At 38.7% G+C, this 19,300-nt stretch overlaps 3 protein-coding genes across 3 annotated transcripts; 2 read left to right on the top strand and 1 right to left on the bottom strand.

Annotated features, from left to right (window-relative positions):
• Positions 1-52: 52 nt before the first annotated feature.
• On the top strand, positions 53-2,456 carry LOC109856405 (39S ribosomal protein L50, mitochondrial). The gene is made up of 5 exons (XM_020431666.1): positions 53-226; positions 379-494; positions 1,730-1,932; positions 2,028-2,147; positions 2,261-2,456. Exons 1-5 carry the CDS (start codon positions 152-154, stop codon positions 2,392-2,394), a joined length of 648 nt encoding a protein of 215 aa, XP_020287255.1. The 5' UTR covers positions 53-151; the 3' UTR covers positions 2,395-2,456.
• A 93-nt stretch (positions 2,457-2,549) lies between these two features.
• LOC109856364 lies at positions 2,550-5,845 on the top strand. The gene is made up of 9 exons (XM_020431532.1): positions 2,550-2,997; positions 3,095-3,250; positions 3,324-3,659; positions 3,807-3,962; positions 4,068-4,267; positions 4,450-4,615; positions 4,723-4,885; positions 4,979-5,390; positions 5,621-5,845. The coding sequence occupies exons 1-9, from the start codon at positions 2,926-2,928 to the stop codon at positions 5,634-5,636; spliced, it is 1,677 nt and encodes a 558-aa protein (XP_020287121.1). The 5' UTR covers positions 2,550-2,925; the 3' UTR covers positions 5,637-5,845.
• Positions 5,846-6,375: 530 nt separating this feature from the next.
• Positions 6,376-18,594, bottom strand: LOC109856349 (G protein-coupled receptor kinase 1). The gene is made up of 15 exons (XM_020431497.1): positions 18,210-18,594; positions 10,753-10,829; positions 9,801-9,874; positions 9,515-9,616; positions 9,261-9,335; positions 9,106-9,167; positions 8,958-9,009; positions 8,684-8,875; positions 8,305-8,612; positions 8,053-8,227; positions 7,598-7,975; positions 7,382-7,436; positions 7,148-7,296; positions 6,906-6,998; positions 6,376-6,809 (listed from the first exon to the last, which is right to left on the bottom strand). Exons 1-15 carry the CDS (start codon positions 18,320-18,322, stop codon positions 6,651-6,653), a joined length of 2,064 nt encoding a protein of 687 aa, XP_020287086.1. The 5' UTR covers positions 18,323-18,594; the 3' UTR covers positions 6,376-6,650.
• Positions 18,595-19,300: the final 706 nt, after the last annotated feature.

The following is a 19,300-nucleotide window of genomic DNA, read 5'->3' on the forward strand; positions in this document are numbered from 1 at the left end:
GCGATGGGAAACAACAAGCGCAGCCGTCAGGTGCGCCCCCTAACGCTTACTGCCGCAATTCTAGTTCTCGTCGGGGGCTACCGTCGCTGCTGCTGCCGCTGTTTCCACCACTATTACTGATCCGCGACGACGATCGACGAACGCGAAAAAGATGGCGGCGCTCATCAGGCATGGCTCGTTCGTCAACGCGTTTAAGAGTACATCGGCTATAATCGCTATTAACACGGTCAGTAAAACAAACTTTTCACACGCAACACACTGGGCGATGTATTTGCGGCCGTGTCGCGCGCAACGAGCGAAACAATTCCGTCGTGATAACAGAAGCGCTAACTGTTGGTACGCGCGCCACCGCTAACGAGACCATTGTCATTTTTCTAGACAACCGCGCGTCGTGATGTCATCCGGCACAAGAGCAACAAGACCAAGCGACAACCCGTCAAGACGCAGACGATATCAAGGATCGATTCGGTCGGTGAATCCCTGGCTGCTCGCGGGTAAGCGCATTCGACTTTACACGCTCCGTGTCACGCCAAAGTTCGCGTTACGTCGCGGCGCTGCCTACAAACGGGGGCCACACCGCGGCCATATTATCGTCTAACACCACATCCCCGCGCGTCTATTTTCCCCCGCGCTTCCCATCGACCAATCACCCGGCGAATCTGACAGGTTTTCAGTGCCGTGCTAAACTCTCGCGTATGTAAGTTTCCTTTCGTTTTCAACTTTTTTCTTCGTATATTCATGAATTAATTCAACGTTATTTTGACAACGCGCTCTACATTTATTTTGCATTTGAAATTCATATTGCATCTTTAGATAGGTCTTTTTATCTTTCGATTGTATCTTATTTATCTTTTATCTTACGTATTGATCATTCGTGGCATTGACAGGACTTTTTCGATCTGTCAGCGAAAATCTTCATATCGTGAAAAAAAAAACACTACACGCTTGTTTGAACAACTGTTTCAAGATTTAAGAAACTTCTGTTGTAATCGAAACAAGTCAAGAGATTTGGCATAAAATAAAAATGTAATTTTATCGCCTGTGTATCGAGAGAGTTGGAGGGAACGAAAGAGAGAGAAAGAAAATAAGCAGAAGAGATACATGTGATGGCAGCACCGTTCGATCATCGATCACCTCCCTTCTCTCTCGGCGTATCCATCGATGTATAGGATGGACCGAGCATCGCTATGACAGACCGCGTTGAAACAGGAGAGTCGGAGGAGCCTCTATTGGTGATTTTATTCCCCTCCATGAAATTTGCAGTAACGTACCCTTCGAATTCGACACTTGCTTTTGTTATTGTTCAACAGAAAGAGATTTTTTTTTCAGTAATGTTTGTTTAATAAAATTGCATTAATTTTGAATTGATTTTTCATCTCTGGGAGAAGAATACTATCGTATTTTTGCCAGCTTTTTTCATTTCTGTTATACTACTGTCAATCACTGGTCGGTATGTATTTGTATGTATACACGCAACTTGTGCCAAAGTGTGAGGGAAACAAGGGAAAGTTGCGAGTCAAGGGAACAGTTTGGTCTCGAAAAGTTGAATCACCCGAGATTCTGCATATTGTACACAGTATAGTGGACAACAGAAATTTGCAGAATAGGCGCGGGTATTTAAAGGCAAGAGGAGAGATAGCTTCTCCTCCAGCTGTCAGTAGCGCCAAAAATCCGAAATGAGTTTTTCGTGTAACATGTATATATGTATAAACAAATATTTTTCTTTCAGTTTTTTAAGGCCACAAAAGGCTTACGAACCTCCTGAAGACACGTCTAAGAAAATTGACAAAATCTGTGAGAATCACAACATTTCTTCTCATGATGACAAAAAAATAGAAGATTCCTTGCTTCGCTTTAAACTTTTTGTCGCCTGTGAGAACGAATTTAAGCATTCCATCCCAAATTCGTTGCTTCACACTATCGAGAATATCGGTTAGTAAATTATTTGTACAATATTTGTACATCAAATTGCTTAATAAAAATTAATAATAACAAAACTATGAATTTTCGCACACATACGCGTATAGGAGATTTAAAGCAGTTTTATTCCACATCTGTGGATACTACGACTCCGTATGACGCATTACGTAGAATGGATTTGCCTAAGAATTTGCACATTCAATACGAGTATCATCGATTCCATCCAGGTAAAATGTTGTGTGGGATTTATATTATTATTTCGCCACTTTATAAAAAATGTATGTGTATATATGTACAGTCCAAATATTTCAATAGCGATATATATATTTTTTTTTGACAGATACCGATACGATGTTTAATGGCAAAACAGCTTTCCCGAAAAGTTCTACTATCGTGACTGGTCTCAAGTATAAGAAAAAATATCCTGGACACGTGCAGGATGATGTATGGTTAGAAGAGCAGTTGAAAATTTAAATTATACAATTGTAAAATAAAGAACGTTTGTAAATATATGAAACAATATTCGTGAAGTTTAATCTGAGTCTGTAAAATTTCACTTCCATCTCGCTACTTTGTAATAGCGCAGTGAAACATGTTACAAGATTATTTTCTTTCTCCGTATGTGTGATTGTATGACGATAGTACGATAGTGGGGGTGTCGGAAGTAAATTTTACTGAAATGAATTCTTTTGCTTTAACGAAGTTCACTTTAGTTGAGTTCAATTGTATTTCTCCTTATGCTCGTGATTAAGAAAGCAAATACGATTTTTTAGCTGTTTTACAGCAAGTATATATTTGTATTATTCATAACCACAGGTGTCTATTATGACTCCATAGTTCTTTCAATCGACCCATCAGTCAAGCGTAGCAACGTGATATGTAGTATCGTAGTAACAAACGCGTGTGTATATAAAACGCGATTCTGTGCACGTGAGAAGTGCTAATAACGCATCGAATTTCAATTGTGTCTATTAAAATCAATCTCCAGAAATTATCGTAATCAAAATGCCTGGAATTGCGAGCGCGACCGGTCTTTTATCGGCACAAATTCGGCCGATTCGCAGGCCAAAGCCCAAGGTGAGAAAAATGCTAGCAAAGCACTAGCTGTTGTGCTACCTGATGTATCTCTATTTACTGATAATTTCGCGGTTTTTATTTATTGATAATCCCGTAGAAGATAGAGTTATCCGGTAGTACCAGAAGAGCACCATTCGCTCTTCGACCGTTTGCCAGTCTCTTTAATCCTTATCCTTATGGTTGCTCGGTAATGTGCAATCATCCAGCGGACTGCGAGGCGAAAGAAGTGGTTCGACGTGCTAAGGATACATGGGTACAGTCTATCATTGAAGAGATGATGCGGTATCTTGTTCTGATATTCTAATTTATATATTTCACAATATCAGGCAACCGAGGGAAAAGCTCTTTTGCTGCCGGAAGAGATGGAAATGATAAGAACAAGTTTGTTGGCAGCGGGCACGACCGGAGATGGGGGCGGAGGTGAAACAGCAGCTGGTGGCAATAGTTGTACTGCCGAGATGTCCGCTTCTGCGGTACCCGAAGAGCTTTTCCGGAAATACACAGAAACCGATTCGCGACCTTTCACTCCAGCGCCCACGCTTGCAAGCGGACCTACGGCATTAACTGGTCGCGCAACTCAGGAGGATTTACCAGTGACCTGTAATCCACGCGAGCGCACTACTCTGGTTCTGGATCTTCGAGCAAATTCGCGGAACCAACAGGTGGAATAATTGTTGGACAAACCATTAATAAAATAATACCAATAATATAATAATTGATCCATAATACAGAAAAATATCAAAAAAGAAATGAGAGATCATAAAAAATTTAGTTTTGAAAAACTCTGGCTTCTTTTTTTTTCTCTTTAGGAAAATGAATCCTTTACCTGGCACGCTCTTACACTGGAATTACCACCAACGCCTCGGAAGAGTGAAATATCCGTGTGTAAGCCGATCTCACGACCACAACGTTCATTAGCACCACCTTCTCCATCACCTTCACCCATCGCTGAGAGATGCGAAACAGTAAGTTTATCCTTTCTTTAGAAACTATACACACCACCTGTGGTTGCTTTTCTCATTTAAAGAATTTTTTGTCATTTAAAAATCTAATGCGATTATTGGTGAAAGAGTTCATCCAAGAATGTAGAAGAGGAAGCTGACAGCGTCGGCGAACAGCAAGCAGTAATTATTCGCAGACGGGGAAAGCGATTACGTAAAAGGAAGTGTAGGAGGGGCTCAACTTACGGTCAACAAACGGAAGTTCGCGATCTGCTCGAACCTACTGTAACGCAAGTTTCGCAAATTGAAAACAGCTCGCGACGATCATCGTAAGTATCTACAAAAATATACCTATCATATAATCACCTTTTGACGACAAAATATCTGTTTTCGACTGATTTTGCTACTTATATCTCTAATTACATAGATTTATATATTTCAAACACAAATTATATATGTCTTCGATATTTAAAATTATTAAGAAAAAACTGTTTTCAATTAAATATCACAGACTTCATGTAAATATCAGCCCAGTCGATAACTTGATGTCTCCTAAAAAGACTTCCGCGCAAGCACCAAGTCACACAATGCCTCCGAGTTTTCTCACACCTGATGTTTTAAAACACTTGTGTCGAGAACTCGATCGCGATAAGATAGAAGCTGAATTTTCAAGTAAGGTAAACGCAGACTTCAAGCTGTCAATTAAATTATATATGTAGCACACAAAGATAAGCAACTTGATTTGTACACACACGCACACACATGTAATCCCAATATATCTTAGAAAAGAATTGCTTTGGAAGAAGCATTGCGAGTTAAAGGTGACACTTATTCGACTCTACGTAGACCTCGACAAACTAAGGACAGCCTATTGGCGCAAGATGCTCCGCGAGTATTTTCTCGTCAAGCAGCCCGATTTGAATTACTCGATAGCCGAAGTCTTCATGGTATATCATAAATAGCACTAATGATAGTTTATCAATATCACTACATAGGTTTCAAATCAATCGAATTTAACACATCATGATGAATGATTGCAGGATTAACGCCGCTGCAGTATATCAGTAAACATGTATATGTTACATCAGGTAGAAAACTGATATTTGGTCGAATATTTAACAAATTTAACGAGGAGTCATTGCACAGTACGCGATGTATCTCCACGGATGATATTGAAGAAGCTATTCGAGAAGTAATGGGAAAAGCGTTAACAGACGAGCAACGATCTTATTTAAAATCTGTAGTAGGAGAGATAACGGAATCACTGAACTTTAGAGAATGGTGCGGATTGTGTGCTATTGTCGAGAGGCTGCTATGTCCTTTACCGCCGAAAGAGAGCGATCCACCGACGTGGCTTGAAAAGGCGGACTTTGAGAATTTAGAAAAAAGACTAAACTCAGTCGACTCGGTGAATCCCACTTTGGCATTTTTGTTGAAGGAAATTCGCGACAGGTAAAATTTTTTATACATATAAATATTTATCATAGTAATTTCTATTGATGTTTGTATCGTAAAACTTATTTTAACCGTGGATTAATTTTATTCATAAGATTGATATGTAATTCTCTTTCACATAACCGTTAATTAGAGTGAATGATTTACTGATTTGGTGAATGTGATAATATAAAAATGGCGATTTATTTAAACATAATATAATAAAGATCATATTTACTCTATTTTAGCGCCGATTTTTACTAAATATGAAAAAAATGTAGGACGAAAGAAAGATCTTTTCTATGTTCATCGCACATTTTTATTGCTAGAGCAGATCCTTATCCACTCAAGCATACATAAGTTGTATGTATCCGATCCATTATTGCCTAATATACAAATAAGTTTTGTTTTTTTCTCTCACTCTTCCGTACTTGACAACATAATAAATAATGAGTCATTTTTATTTCATCGTAAGGATAATATAAAATCGATATCTCTCTCTCTCTCTCATACACACGCACACACACTCTCTTTTTCTCTCTTTGCGCACAGGCGCACGCAACAGCAAATAAATTAAGTAAACTTGCAGTACGATGAAGACGCACAAAAAAGAAATAAAAATACAAGATCGCACAAAGAATACTAGATTATAACAATATACTACGGGATGTCTCGTATTTGTGAGTTGCTTGTATGTTAAAAGTTTTGTTCATCGCTCGATTGGTCACTAGTCGCTACGTCACATTTTACACATACAACTAACGTACAAATATAACGAGATGTTTACGTACTCAAGCCAGCGACCAGAAGAAATCGCGATTTTCTGTGTGTTTCGTGTATGTGCGTTATCCTCATGGTCCTGGAAGAATATATGCACAATACGATACTACTTAGCTAAAGTCACTATAATACACAGGGCAGCGCTATCCGCCATATAACGGGATTTTTTTTTAGGACGTTCCATTTGATCGAGATGTGATTAAAAGAGGAATTTTATCCGCTGTTTTTTTTTTTTTTTTTTTTTAACGACACAACAAAAAGTCAAACAGCAAGCTTTTGGATGAAAAGAAACTCATAACACTGCTCTCACAGTATTTTGTTTTAGAAAAACAGTGCCGGCCGTGTTATGATTGCCTCTAAAAATTTATTTCTTCATCTATGCTTTTTTTTCTCTCTCTCTTTCTCTCTGTCATCCGTTTAGTATAAAAAAAGTTGTCGCTGCTGCTGGGCAGTGGGACTGGAGTATGAAGGTGCGACATTGCGCATGACGGCAATGGACTAGTTGCCATTTGTGGATCGCTGTGTCGCCGGAATCAGAGCGTCCCGCTCAGTCCCGTAAATTTTGCCCGCCTTTCTCGCCATATTACCGAGCATCTCCGTAGAACATTTGTGAGCAGATCGTAATGAAAGCGCCCATTCTTTTAAACTTATTTCATCCTAGACACAAGATGTAGTTATTATATTAGTGTTGTCTTTATTATTATTATTAGTAATAAGTAGTAGTAAAATTTGGTGCTCGAAAAATTCACTTACAGCATTTGTAAGTACTATTTTTGCGTCTCTCGTACGCATTACGATACATTGTTCTCCTTTTACGAGCTGCAAATCCGCTCCGACTTCCTCGACCTGTATGAAAACAATCAAAGTATAATTTTATTTTGAAAATATATTAAGAAAAGTTCTCCTTCTCTCTTTAAAATACTTGTTTCTTATATTTTAATAATATTCTAGTGTAAAGAATTCATTGACAACTCTCACACAAACGATATACTTACTTGGTCGAGAAACACGAGTTCGGGCTTCGTCGCGGATTCCGGATGTAGCTCTAACCGATTCGGATATAGTTTCGCATAACGCGTTTGCCATGCGCTCGCAAACGGACCTCCTAATTTTTTTATATAACCGTGTAATATACAATCCGAACCTACGAGTCAGACACACATCCCGTAGTATCGATTGCGTAATTCCAATTTAACTTTTAGAATGAATAGAATACAAAAGACACGTACCCTTTTCATCCGTATCAAACCGCTGCTTTTGTTTCGCTTTTTTCTTATTTTCCAACTAGAAATAAATATTAAAATTAAATTCACAAAAGCTTACCGTACGTTAGTTCAGATAGGCGTGTTGTTTTTCAAATAATAATAAAACAACTATTAGAATATATATGTACACATTTATGTATATATATATATACATATATATATGTAATTTGTATTTCCTACTTTGTCTGCTTCGTTATTGATTGTTTCGAACACAGTCTCGGCCACTTCAGCCTGCCATCTTTCGGAGATGACTAGAGGAAAGTTCTTATATAGATCTTGATCCGCTTCCGTCAGTTTGATTCCTTTCGTGTCCTCTTCGTCGAAAGAGCCGATGTCAAAGGCATCGGCGGCGTTAACCTCGCCTCGTGGCGGTATTAAAGGCGGCGTGTACTTTTGTAAGTACACCTGCTGCCAATCGATACCACTGAAGAATGGGTGCGCCTTTAATTCGTCCGCGCCATTGCCACGGCAACCAAGTCTGTTGCTGATATCTCGTTGTAGCAAACCTTCCAATAGTGACCGTAACTCTTGCGAAAATGTTTCCGGCAATTCAACGTTCTGTAATGGTGTTAACAAAGATAATATAGTTACAGTAAATGATCAGAAGTCTGAAACACTTTCTGAACGCAACGCACCATAGTCAACGTCATACGATCTATCTCGTGCTTATCCCTGGTTTTGTGTTGTCTAAATGGACTGTGCCCTTTTAAGAGCTTGTATAACATACAACCGAAAGAAAACCAGTCTGCGCTCGAATCGTACGCGGTGCCTTTTGAAAGTACCTCTGGTGCCATGTATCCGTGCGTCCCGCTGTTAGAGAATCGAGACTTGGAGTCGTGTTTATACGTGAAAAAGCATTTGATTATTTCAATACATGTTGTACGTACACGCTTGCATGAGGCTTCTTTTTCGAAAAGTCACATGCCAATCCCAGATCCGATATTCTGACGTGACCATGTTCGTCCAATAGTATATTCGCGGGTTTGAGATCACGGTAGACGATGTATCTGCGATGCATATGCTCTAAACCGAGGATCACTTCGGCGGCGTAGAACTTCATTTCCGGCTCATTGAAAACCCCGTGTTGGCTCAGATGATAATGCAAATCGCCACCGTTCATTAAATCTAATATGAAACATAGCTTGTCGGCGGTGTGAAACGCGTACGTCATGCACACTATAAACGGACAGTCCACCTGCAGTGACAATACAATTTATAACATTTGTTGTATCAAGTCGCCACGTTTGATAAAAGTTAATCACTCACCCCGGTACTGACCAAAGAGAGCATTATCCTTTCGTTAAGAGCTAACGTTTCACCCTGTTTCATCTTGATGCGCTTTTTATCCAAACATTTCATAGCGTACATCTTGCCTGTGTCCGCTTTCCGGCAACCGTATACCTCGCCGAATCCACCTCTGCCTATGATTCGGTGCACACTAAAGTCGTTCATTGTCAACTGCAATTTTTCATGTGCAATTATTTAATTTTCTTTCGAAACAAATTACGCTCTTAATTATACAACCGATTCGTGTGTATACCTGGATATTTAGTTCTAAATTTTTCCATTGGCAAAATCGAGTGTATTTATCGCTAGAAAAGTGCAATATATCTCTTTTTAGTATCTATTATTATTTATCGTAAGTTATATTTTCGCCGCAAACTCTGAGAGTTATATTATTATTATACCTTTCTAAAAATTTCTGAAACGGTTCCCCTCGCAGATGATTAAAAATTTCCTCGATGTATGGCTACAAATAGAAAGAATTTTATGTGACGCACACGTCGATACGTAAAGTACACACACAGTCGCATAGATATAAAACTGTTGAACAATGACTTACCTCAAATAAATTAACCGGAACCTCATTTTTCATCAGATATTTGTGTACATGAGATACCGCTTCTTGCGAATATTCCTGAAAAGGAATAAATACGTGGTTGTGGAGGAAAAACGTTTCTGAATAATCATTTTAAAAATGTACTTGATATGTAATACGTTTGTTCGTTGAGCGCGAAATGCATTTCCTCGTCACATTTGCGTATTACTACAAGACGAAATTACTCTTGATTCGCTGTATCCTATTGTTGTACTTACGTGAGAATGCGCCAACAATTCTTTCATAATATAATTGTCGTAGATCTCTCTGGCAAGTTTTCTCCTGTCTTCCGGACATTCGAGCTTTTCGTACGCTTTGATCTACAATGAGAACGCAATTTATAAGGACGTTTTTGCATTAGTAATGTTTGTCAGTACTAATAAAAAAAAAAATAATAAAATTTTTTTAAATTAAAAAAAAAAATAAAAAAAAAGCGCGATATAGACTAGACACTGTAGACAGAACTTGATGATAATATATCAAGTGGACTAAAAAAACACGAACCTCTTCGTAAAACCTAAGTTGCGGAATTGGTTCCTCCGCTACAGTTTCGCAGAAGTCTTTGAATAAAAGGTAACCTGTAGAAGTATACGTAAAGTTTGCTTGCGACCGACCAACTTTATAAAGTAGCTATGTTTATTTATGAATAATGCATATGTGTGTATGTGTTATCTCATATATGCCACGTGGAAATAAGCGAGAGAGTATTATTATACGACGAAGAAATATACATATAAGAACGCACGTTTACTCTTCTGTCAGTGCATGAGCTTTCAATAAGCCCTATCGATTGAAACCCTTTGACAGACCAGTGCGCTAAGAATATTTGTCTCCACGAAGCCGAAAACTGCAATTAATTAGACTGGCGACGAGGGGATCAAAGGCAGCGAACAGTAGGACGCGAACGATAATTTCTAATTTTTTCTGGATGGAAAACTTCGACGTGTCTTTATCACATTCCATCATGTCTCGTTATCGTGAATCTATTGTTTCGGTGACCTTTCGAATTCCGTGCGAAGAATTTTTCCGATAGAGTTGCGAATGTAGAATCTTCCGAGCGTTACTTTCGAAAAAAAAAACAAAAAAAACTGTGTTGGTTGTTCAGGTCTTTGTGTTACGTGCTAGAGAGATCTCTCTAGGTCGTAACAGTCATCTCATCTTTAGTCTCTAGCGTTTCTATCTCGCGCATATATCGGATTACCGTGCGTTCTTTGAGTCGTGTGTGAATCTCTATCGCGTCGTATCGTATCAGTATCGTAACGTCATGTTTTTGTATCGCGTTCTAAAAATTCTCGGTTAAATACTAGCTCTTCAAAATTTTCATCACGAAAGATCAAAAAAGATATCGGGTACAATGACAGAAGGATTAAAAGCACAGTTCTCTTCTCGTTGCACATATTCGATAATTAGAGGAACGTGAAAGATTCTGAACAAAGAAATCACGTACGCAACTTACCTAACATTTGATTGAATATTTTGTCAAAGTTTACTTCATTATTCTTTTCGAGATATCTGTGCATAACGCTTCTAACGCTGAAACAGAAAAACACATAGTCTTTGTTAGTGCTTAGCATTTTGTGAGGAATATACAGAGTGTAAATGTGTACGCGCGAACAATAGTTCTACGATTTCTGATAAGTTTTAGATCGATTTGCGACCTTTTTTTTGTGACTTGGAAATTCTGAAGCTGGCACGGCACCTTCACAAAATCACAGTATTGGCATGTGTGTGTGTGTTCGATGATACAAAATCTCCATACGCAATCAGCCTTATGTCACAGCGATATTGATCAATATGCAAAACGATGGAATTAAAGCGAGCTAAAGCCGCTTGACTAATAAAGCATCGCTTTGTGATGCGGACAAGATACTGCAGTTATATTTGACGAAATATAATACATAGACTCTTCTTACTCTGTTAATTATTAATTAAAATAAGCTATATACGAAAAAAAGTACACGTACAGGAACTTGAATTATTTTATGTATTTGAACAAACAAATTGAACTGAGTTCACTGGATAATTATTAATTTACTATGAACTCTTTTATTTCTTGCGTTATTTGCTACAAAAATATTATTGATAAAATGTTGAAATGAATAATTAAGCGTGTCATTAATATTCTATTAGCTAAATAGATAGCGTGCGCACTAGCTACGTGTAAAAAAAATTATACGACTGCAACAAATCGCGTGAAAAACATAATTTAATCTCGTTCTCTTCCTTTTACGCTTGGAGTATCTTTTAATGACCGGTCCAAGTATAAAAATATACGCAATAGATCTGATAAAGATACGAACAGTTCGGACTATTAACATTCTGACATTTTAATTCAGCTAATCGTGTTACATAAGCTGTGAAGAAAATGCCAGATCTAGTGTTGAGTCTCATGTCGAGCATTGCTAATATAATATCGCAATATCGTAATATCGTGATCACGTGCAATTTATGTGTCTTATACTGTAAAGGAAGCGAACAGTGCGATTTGTCTTCAATTGCTAACATTTATTTCTTCGTTGAATAAATAACTGAATAATCAAGCAATTTAAAACAAGAATTTGTAGCAATAACGTTTTTACAATATTAAAATTCAATTCAGCCAAAATGTCAAATGTTTTTATCAATGACGCATCGGGTACTTTTCGCCGTCAAGCGCATACTTTATCAAATGGTTTACAAGCGTCAATTTTTTGCTCATCATCTCGTTCGACTTCTTTCATTTCCAGTAACTTTCCATTTGTCAAATAAAATACTTGAATTCGCGCAACGACGACGCACGTTTCGCCTCCTGTATATTTGTTAAGCAACAACACCTCAAAGTCCATAACGTGGTGAATACCGGAGATTTTTTTTTCTTGCTAAATTATACAATCAGAATTACCGAGCTGATCTGCCAAACAGTCAAAATTTTAATTTTACTTGGATGTAACAGAACACGAAGCGTTGAAAGTCTCGGAGTCAGTATAAAAAAACCCGACTATTTATAGTAAAAATATTGAAATTTATTCCCGACTGTTTAATCAATCTTGATTTCGAGTTTGCATTAATGTATAGAAACACTTTATATATACATATTTATGGTCGCGCGCACACTTTTAATTATTACAGAAACTAAGCTCTAGCAGAAAAACAATTGCATAGAAATAAAATTCTCGAGAAGATGTCAGGAAGATAAAGCGAGCGGAATACCTTGAAAAGCGAGTAATCGAATCACGCGGATTTTCCATTCGAGTCTCTTTATTCGCAACATATATATTGATTGGCGTTTCGGATTTTCATTGAGAAATGTCAGCCTTCATCTTCTCGTGAGAGACGTGAATGCAAAGAAATTTAATATCGTCACTGTGTGACTGAGTTTGCGGTCGTATCTAGTTTACGGTCAGCAATAAAACGATGAATCTGATCGGACAAAAATTAATTCCCACTAGTGGAGCAAGAGCGTCGAACGGAGGGTGAACGAGCCTTGCAACCGATCAAAATAAATCCGTATTTCCAGCGATTGGTTGGAGAGTCGCCAGACAGTCGTACGTGCATGCAAGTACTCGGCATAACGACTTTATTCGCTTGATCGCATACTTCCTATATTCTCGACGACGATACTGCGCGTATACAAAGGCTGCGTTTCAATATTTCACTCTGCAGCCAAGTGCAGAAGTGACATGTGTGATTAGCGTGCGAGTGTGTGTAATAGTCGGCGGTGAGTTAACAGCTTGGATAGTGAATAAGTGAAATGAAGAAATCACTGTCCATAAAGAATAGGGAAAATATATTGTTCCGATCAACGCGATTAAATTAATCGCAATATTATACAATTATGGAAGAAAACACTGAAAGCATGTTTAAATTCATCCGTTTAAATACAAAGTTTATGTAGTTAATTGATTTAAAATGTAAAAAAATAAAAAAATAAATAAAAACGAACATGATGAGAGGACACGACAGAACTCGTGAGATATGTAAAAAGATAAGATATTCTTCGATGCCCAAATTAAAAAACTTTGAAAAAAAGTGCGCATAATTATCAGCGGCTATGTAAACGGCGCACAAAATATTAATCACTTCTCTAGAATTGCTTCTCCACATACACGTCAGACCGAAACCGCGAATGCAATTAAAACCGCGTAAACAGCACATGCGAGGATCTTGCGCATAGACCGGTATTTTCATTTAACAATACCGCTACAATCTACTCCCAACTATTATAGTCGTATAGTGGGTATTTTACTATAGCAATTTAGCGACAAGAAAATTACACTTCGCTCGTGAAGAAAAAAGCTGCTTCGAATTAACGAAGAACTGTCGTTCTCAAGTGCTTTCTCGAGGTACTTTAGGCTTCGCGGTGGAAAAGCGGATATCTACCCCGCCGGGTCTCACCCCGTTTTCTGAGGCTTCAATCTTCCGAGCCTCCTTCTTTCTTTTGGCTTGATTGCGGTCCTTTTTTTTCTCCAACATGAATAGAGATGATTTCGCGGCTACCATTCAGCTGGATAAACGTGCGTTGAAGCGCCGATAAAAAAAAACAATTATTAATGCATGTAGTGCCAGTGGCGCACCAATCTGTTTCACGATGATAAATATGAGGGATATACATTTTTGGATCCAGCCTTGTTGGATTATCTATCGCATTCGGAGCTTTTCCAATACCTCGTCCGAAAAACACACATATTTGCTGTTGCGTTTATTCAAAGTTATTTTTGTCCATGCTCAAAAACCAGATCGTAGTCATTTGTTCTAAATACCGAGCGGATGTGTTCAACCAGACGGTCTATCGATTTCACGTGAGAGCCGATGTGAGTCAATGAATCAATCTCCGTCTTACAGTATACCGAATGGAATAAATATTGTCGATATCATTGCGTTTAAAATCCTGCAGAAAAGAAACTTAAAATAGAAAAAAACACAATAGAAAAATCTCTAATACCTATATATGTAAAATTAACAAAACAACACAGAACGCGAGGTAAATCTGCGCATTATAGCGAGTGGGATGCATCATTCTAATGAGAAGATAGAATTATTGTATTCATAATTCTTGGAATGAACACGCTTACGGCTCTCGTAATAATCCGGGGATTTATGAGAGAGATGATGGCGCCGACACAATGCATAAAAAAAAGGGAGAAGAAACCGAACGAGTGTCACACGTCAAGAGAGCAAAGACTCGGGCTTTGCCGAGCGATGAATCAACACGGCGATGATCTAAATCACTATTTGCGGATCGAAAGTATTCTCTCTTTTTTTTCACAGCGGCACTAGTTCGGTCTCTTATTTCGAGAATTTGTTCTCAAACGTTCCGAAAATTGTTCCGCCGCCAATCCGTGGTTTGGTTTCATCACAGATGAAGAAACAAAAAAATACGGAGAAGACGAACAGTTTACATTTTTACCGCGTGTACGATTACTCTAGCGCGCGTATATTTTTTCTATACGCAAGCTGGAGGAAATTTACCACGGATCTGTTCCTGACACGAAGTCGCAGTAGGACATTGGGGATGTTGTATCAGCATGCGGAACTATACAAATGTGTGTACGTTGTACGCGCGTAACAAAGACGGCGGCAGTTAATCAAAGTCGAAAATTGAGTTGTTTCGAGCTTCTGCTATATTAGACACCGGCACAACTACGTGTCGCATCATATGATATCATCATATTTTGTAGTTTAAGATGAGCAGCACGCGCGCACAAATATGTCTCTCTCGTCTTTAAAAGGATAATATTTATGAGATGTCAAATACACACACACACACACACACACAAGAAATATATATATATATATATAAACGCGTTCGCGCATTTCTAATAATAATTATATTATATTACGTGTGTGTGTAAATTTTTTTTCTTTTTCAGAATCTTATTTTACACAAGGATCGCGGTTCGATCCTTGTTGCAAGGTTCGCACGGAAAGCTCGAAGGGGTAATTATCCCGTGTTCGTAGACACGCATTCACGCACTTTTTAACTTGATAGCATGCTTAGCACCCCGTGAAAGGACAAGAGAGAAAGAGAGTATGCACTGCATATTACATATCTATATATTTGCCTGCGCATGAATGTTAATTGAATGTTATCATGAATATTCTGAACACGTCCGCGTGTTCCGCGACATTTTTTTAATTAACTAGCAACAAACGAGAGAAGAAGGCTGCGACATTGCCGATGACAGCGTTAACGTTACGACTTATACCGGATTTACAGTCGATGTACGGTCGACTGGGCCGGTGTAACAAGTCGAGTATACTCGACCAGTGTCAACGCTTTTAGTCGAGGTTAATTTTAGTCTAATATTAGTTGACTAAGCTTCTCAGCGATTACTACGCTACGTAAACTAACCATATGACCTGGTTATAGTTTATTTGAGAAAAAAAGACCGTCGGTATTGTGTGTCCCCATTCGGTCGTTTAAACTCGCCACCGGATGGGAGTACCACGCGTACACTATCCGTGCTATTTTTTCTTTCTAATAATGTCAACGACAGGTTGTGAGAGTTCGACATTTTTTTTTTTCTCACAGAGTAATGATCATCGAACATGTGAGAAATACGTGGAAAATAGTTTTCACGACGTTGGTGCTCTTGTTAATGATTAAACTTTCCAGTGAATAATACAGCCGTTCGTAAAGTATAACGGTGTTACAAAAATAATGAGCTAAAAAGAGCTAACGCGCACTCTGACATTTTCTAAAATTCTTTATCTTGTAGTATCAAGATCTGATTCCGCCATAAGAATCAAAAGCGTTGTACGTACGCGGAGAGAAATATATATATTGTTCATAATGCAGTCGAGAAATTCCCGGTTTTTTCTTTCTTTCTTTTTACTTTTCTCTTACGCGACACGTCGCCTACAAATATTCTACTTGCAACACAATTAATAAAACACAACGTTGTGTTTTATTAATTCACATTACGTTATCACGATCGATCAGCTGGGTGCATACGCAATAAGCGTTTTATTTTAAAAATACGGAGGATTTCGCCGGTTAATACGAATTTAATAACTACACGGGGAGTAAGTGCACGAGGAGACTATAAGGGGATTAATCTAAAACATCTAGAAAGGAAATCGATATAATATGCACATTCACGTTATAATTCCATTAATTACACCTGCATCCATTAAAAGTTTTAATATTTAAGAAAGAAACAACAAACAAAACTCGCAATCAATCGATCTAAACAAATTCACGCAATTTTTGATTATCTGCGGACCGCAAAAATCACGTCAAACAAACGTTAATCCTGCGAGATTTTAGTCGCGCGATTACGTCAAAATTCCTGTGCAATGTAAAACAAGCTCATATGCATTTCTATATCGATGACGTTTTGTTGCATTCTATTCTATTAACTTTGATCTAATTTCTGTGATTGTACACAGATGTAACGTTACATTTGGCTATGTAAGAGATTAATCTAATCCATAGGTATAGAACAGCGTTTCGATTACAGAGAGATACACGTACGTGTGAAGTGTGTGTGCGTGTGTATGTTTATAGATTGCAGAAGATTAGATAATATTTGGTGCGGCACAAACGTCTATATACGATTAATTGCGCGTGTTTTACTATCTGATAGCTTTGATTTCTCACCTGATTGTATGATTTGGCGCGAACTTTCGTAAAAAAAAAAAAAAGATAACCGCGCGGAATAACGTCACTTGCGTAAAGGCCTCATTGAAATGGCAGATTGAGATAAAAACCTCTGCCCCGCAGTATGTTTAAAACGATTTAAAGTTATCAACTTTAAAGCCCCCCATTGTTGCATCAAGCGTGGTAGTGGTGGTGATCGTAATCCAACATTCAACATGACCCGTTTCATTGAAAATATATTCACTGCACGCGTGTTCCATTACACAAGAAACTGAATAATCTCCGCGTGTGTGAACGCATGCATTAATTCTATTGTCACTTTGTTGATTTTCGAACGGATCAATTTATCTTGGAATTTATTTGTTCGTGCAACGCGCAAACGCGATTAAAAGACAAAAATTGCAAATATATTATGTGCAATCTTGAGAGAGAGAGAAAGAGAGAGAGACAAAGAAAAGAAGATTAGCTCATTGGCCTCGCTACGGTCAAACATTACTCTTTACACCGGTTGCTTTGCCTTATTCAGTGTTTCGGTCGTGCACGTGAAACATTTGCTTGGCAAGCTGCCAGCAAAAACGAAGCCTGCTACCGAGTCGACTTATTTTCAAGAGGCGAGAAAGCTTCGGTAACATCCGCGATTCGCAGACCGAAAATAACGCCACAGTGTAAACATTGTTAAGTTATAACCAATGCAAGTATCGATCGACAATACTACTTCGCTAAGAATCGACTGATTTTTGTAGATTTTGTAGATTTTTCAAAGAAAACAGAATTATTTATATTTAGAGACGTTGATCACAAATGGACTTTTATATAGCAATGTGAAACTTTACAAATTGCTTTTGATGTTGTCCGAATCCATACAAATCCCTGACAGAAAACCTACAAAGGAGAAACTCTCTAGGAGATTAGAGAAGAGTTTGTACATTCAGATTTTGACTCTAAACCGGAGTAGAGAAAATGGTGTGTGTGTTGTCATTCTGAAAATGACATCACACAGCTATTTGTAAACATCGTTTCTCGAGTGCATAAGACTTGAACTCTTGCACGTTGTCGCGAAGACAATGCAATGGTAAAGTTGTTGGAGGAGAAGACCGAGAAAGAGAAGAGGAGAGAAGGATTAAAAAAAAAAAAAAAAAAAAAAAAAAAAGCGGAGGTAGACAAACCAACGAATGAGCGACCGAACGGAAAAACTGACGGATGGACAGGAGAGCGGAAGGGAGGGCGGACGCACTATCCGCCTCCTCGTATCGAACCGCACACACCGCTACTGGAAATCGTACGGCAAGGTGTGCGTGAGTGTGTGAATATATGTATGTATACGTGTATACCTAGGATCCGGTAGAACGATCTTCTTGCTGGCACGAGCGGCTGGCGTGCATTTGCTCTTCTCCATGGCCATCAAGTAGCTGACATCGGCCAGCACTGCCTCGAGGTCCGCCATTTTTCTTGGTAATCCTTTCGTTGATGGTCTGTTGACCGAACACGGTGATCACTTCGTCGTCGATCCTATCTTCTTCCTTGTCCGATAACTTCGGACTTGGCACACGCAGCCGAGGACTAGCTGCTTCGCTCTACGGCAGGCGATGATCCGCCTCTTCTGTTTCTCGCTATCGCATATTTTTAGCGCAACATCGACATCAACAACGACGACGATAACGGCAGCGGCGACGACGACGACGACGACGGCGACGAAGATGACGACGATGACGACCAAGACCACGACGACGACGATGACAACGATGACGATGACGACGACGATGATAATGATGATGATGATGATGATGAGAATGATGATGACGTTAATGACAATGAGAATGATGATGATGATGACGATAACAACAACGAAGAGAACAACATTCCGCAATCAAACGGCGAACTTTTAACGTACCTCGTTTACTTGACAGATTCGAGATAGAGGATGAAACGTCTATCAACGAATGATCATAACACGGAACGTGCGGCGGTATCACCTGAGGTTAATGTCGTGGCAGGGATAACACACGACACACGTCCGGAAGACGACGGTTGTTCTGTATTTCCTTCTTTTTATATCACACTATCTTCATCGACTAGTTCCACTAGCTTTATATTTCTCTTCTTTTCTCTCAAGACACGTCACTTCTTCTTGTTTCACAGTATCGTCTTTTGTACGCATGGGATTTCGGTGAGCGATGATGAAGCTGACCTTTCCTTGTTCGCTCCCATTTCGCCACGATATCGTTTCTTCTTGCCGTGCACGCCCGTTTTCGCGTTTGATTCTCAAAAGTACGAGAGACGATATTGAGACTGGTCACAATTATACTTTGACACGAAGAAGATTCACGCGACAATTTCAACAAATTCCTGATATAACAACAATCAGATCGACCACAAGTCTCACGACACTCCACTTTGCTCCAATACTGTTCACCAGTGCCAA

Source organism: Pseudomyrmex gracilis, unplaced genomic scaffold, assembly GCF_002006095.1.
Source record: "Pseudomyrmex gracilis isolate BER0280 unplaced genomic scaffold, ASM200609v1 scaffold_4, whole genome shotgun sequence".
In the NCBI taxonomy this organism is placed as follows: Eukaryota; Metazoa; Arthropoda; class Insecta; order Hymenoptera; family Formicidae; genus Pseudomyrmex; species Pseudomyrmex gracilis.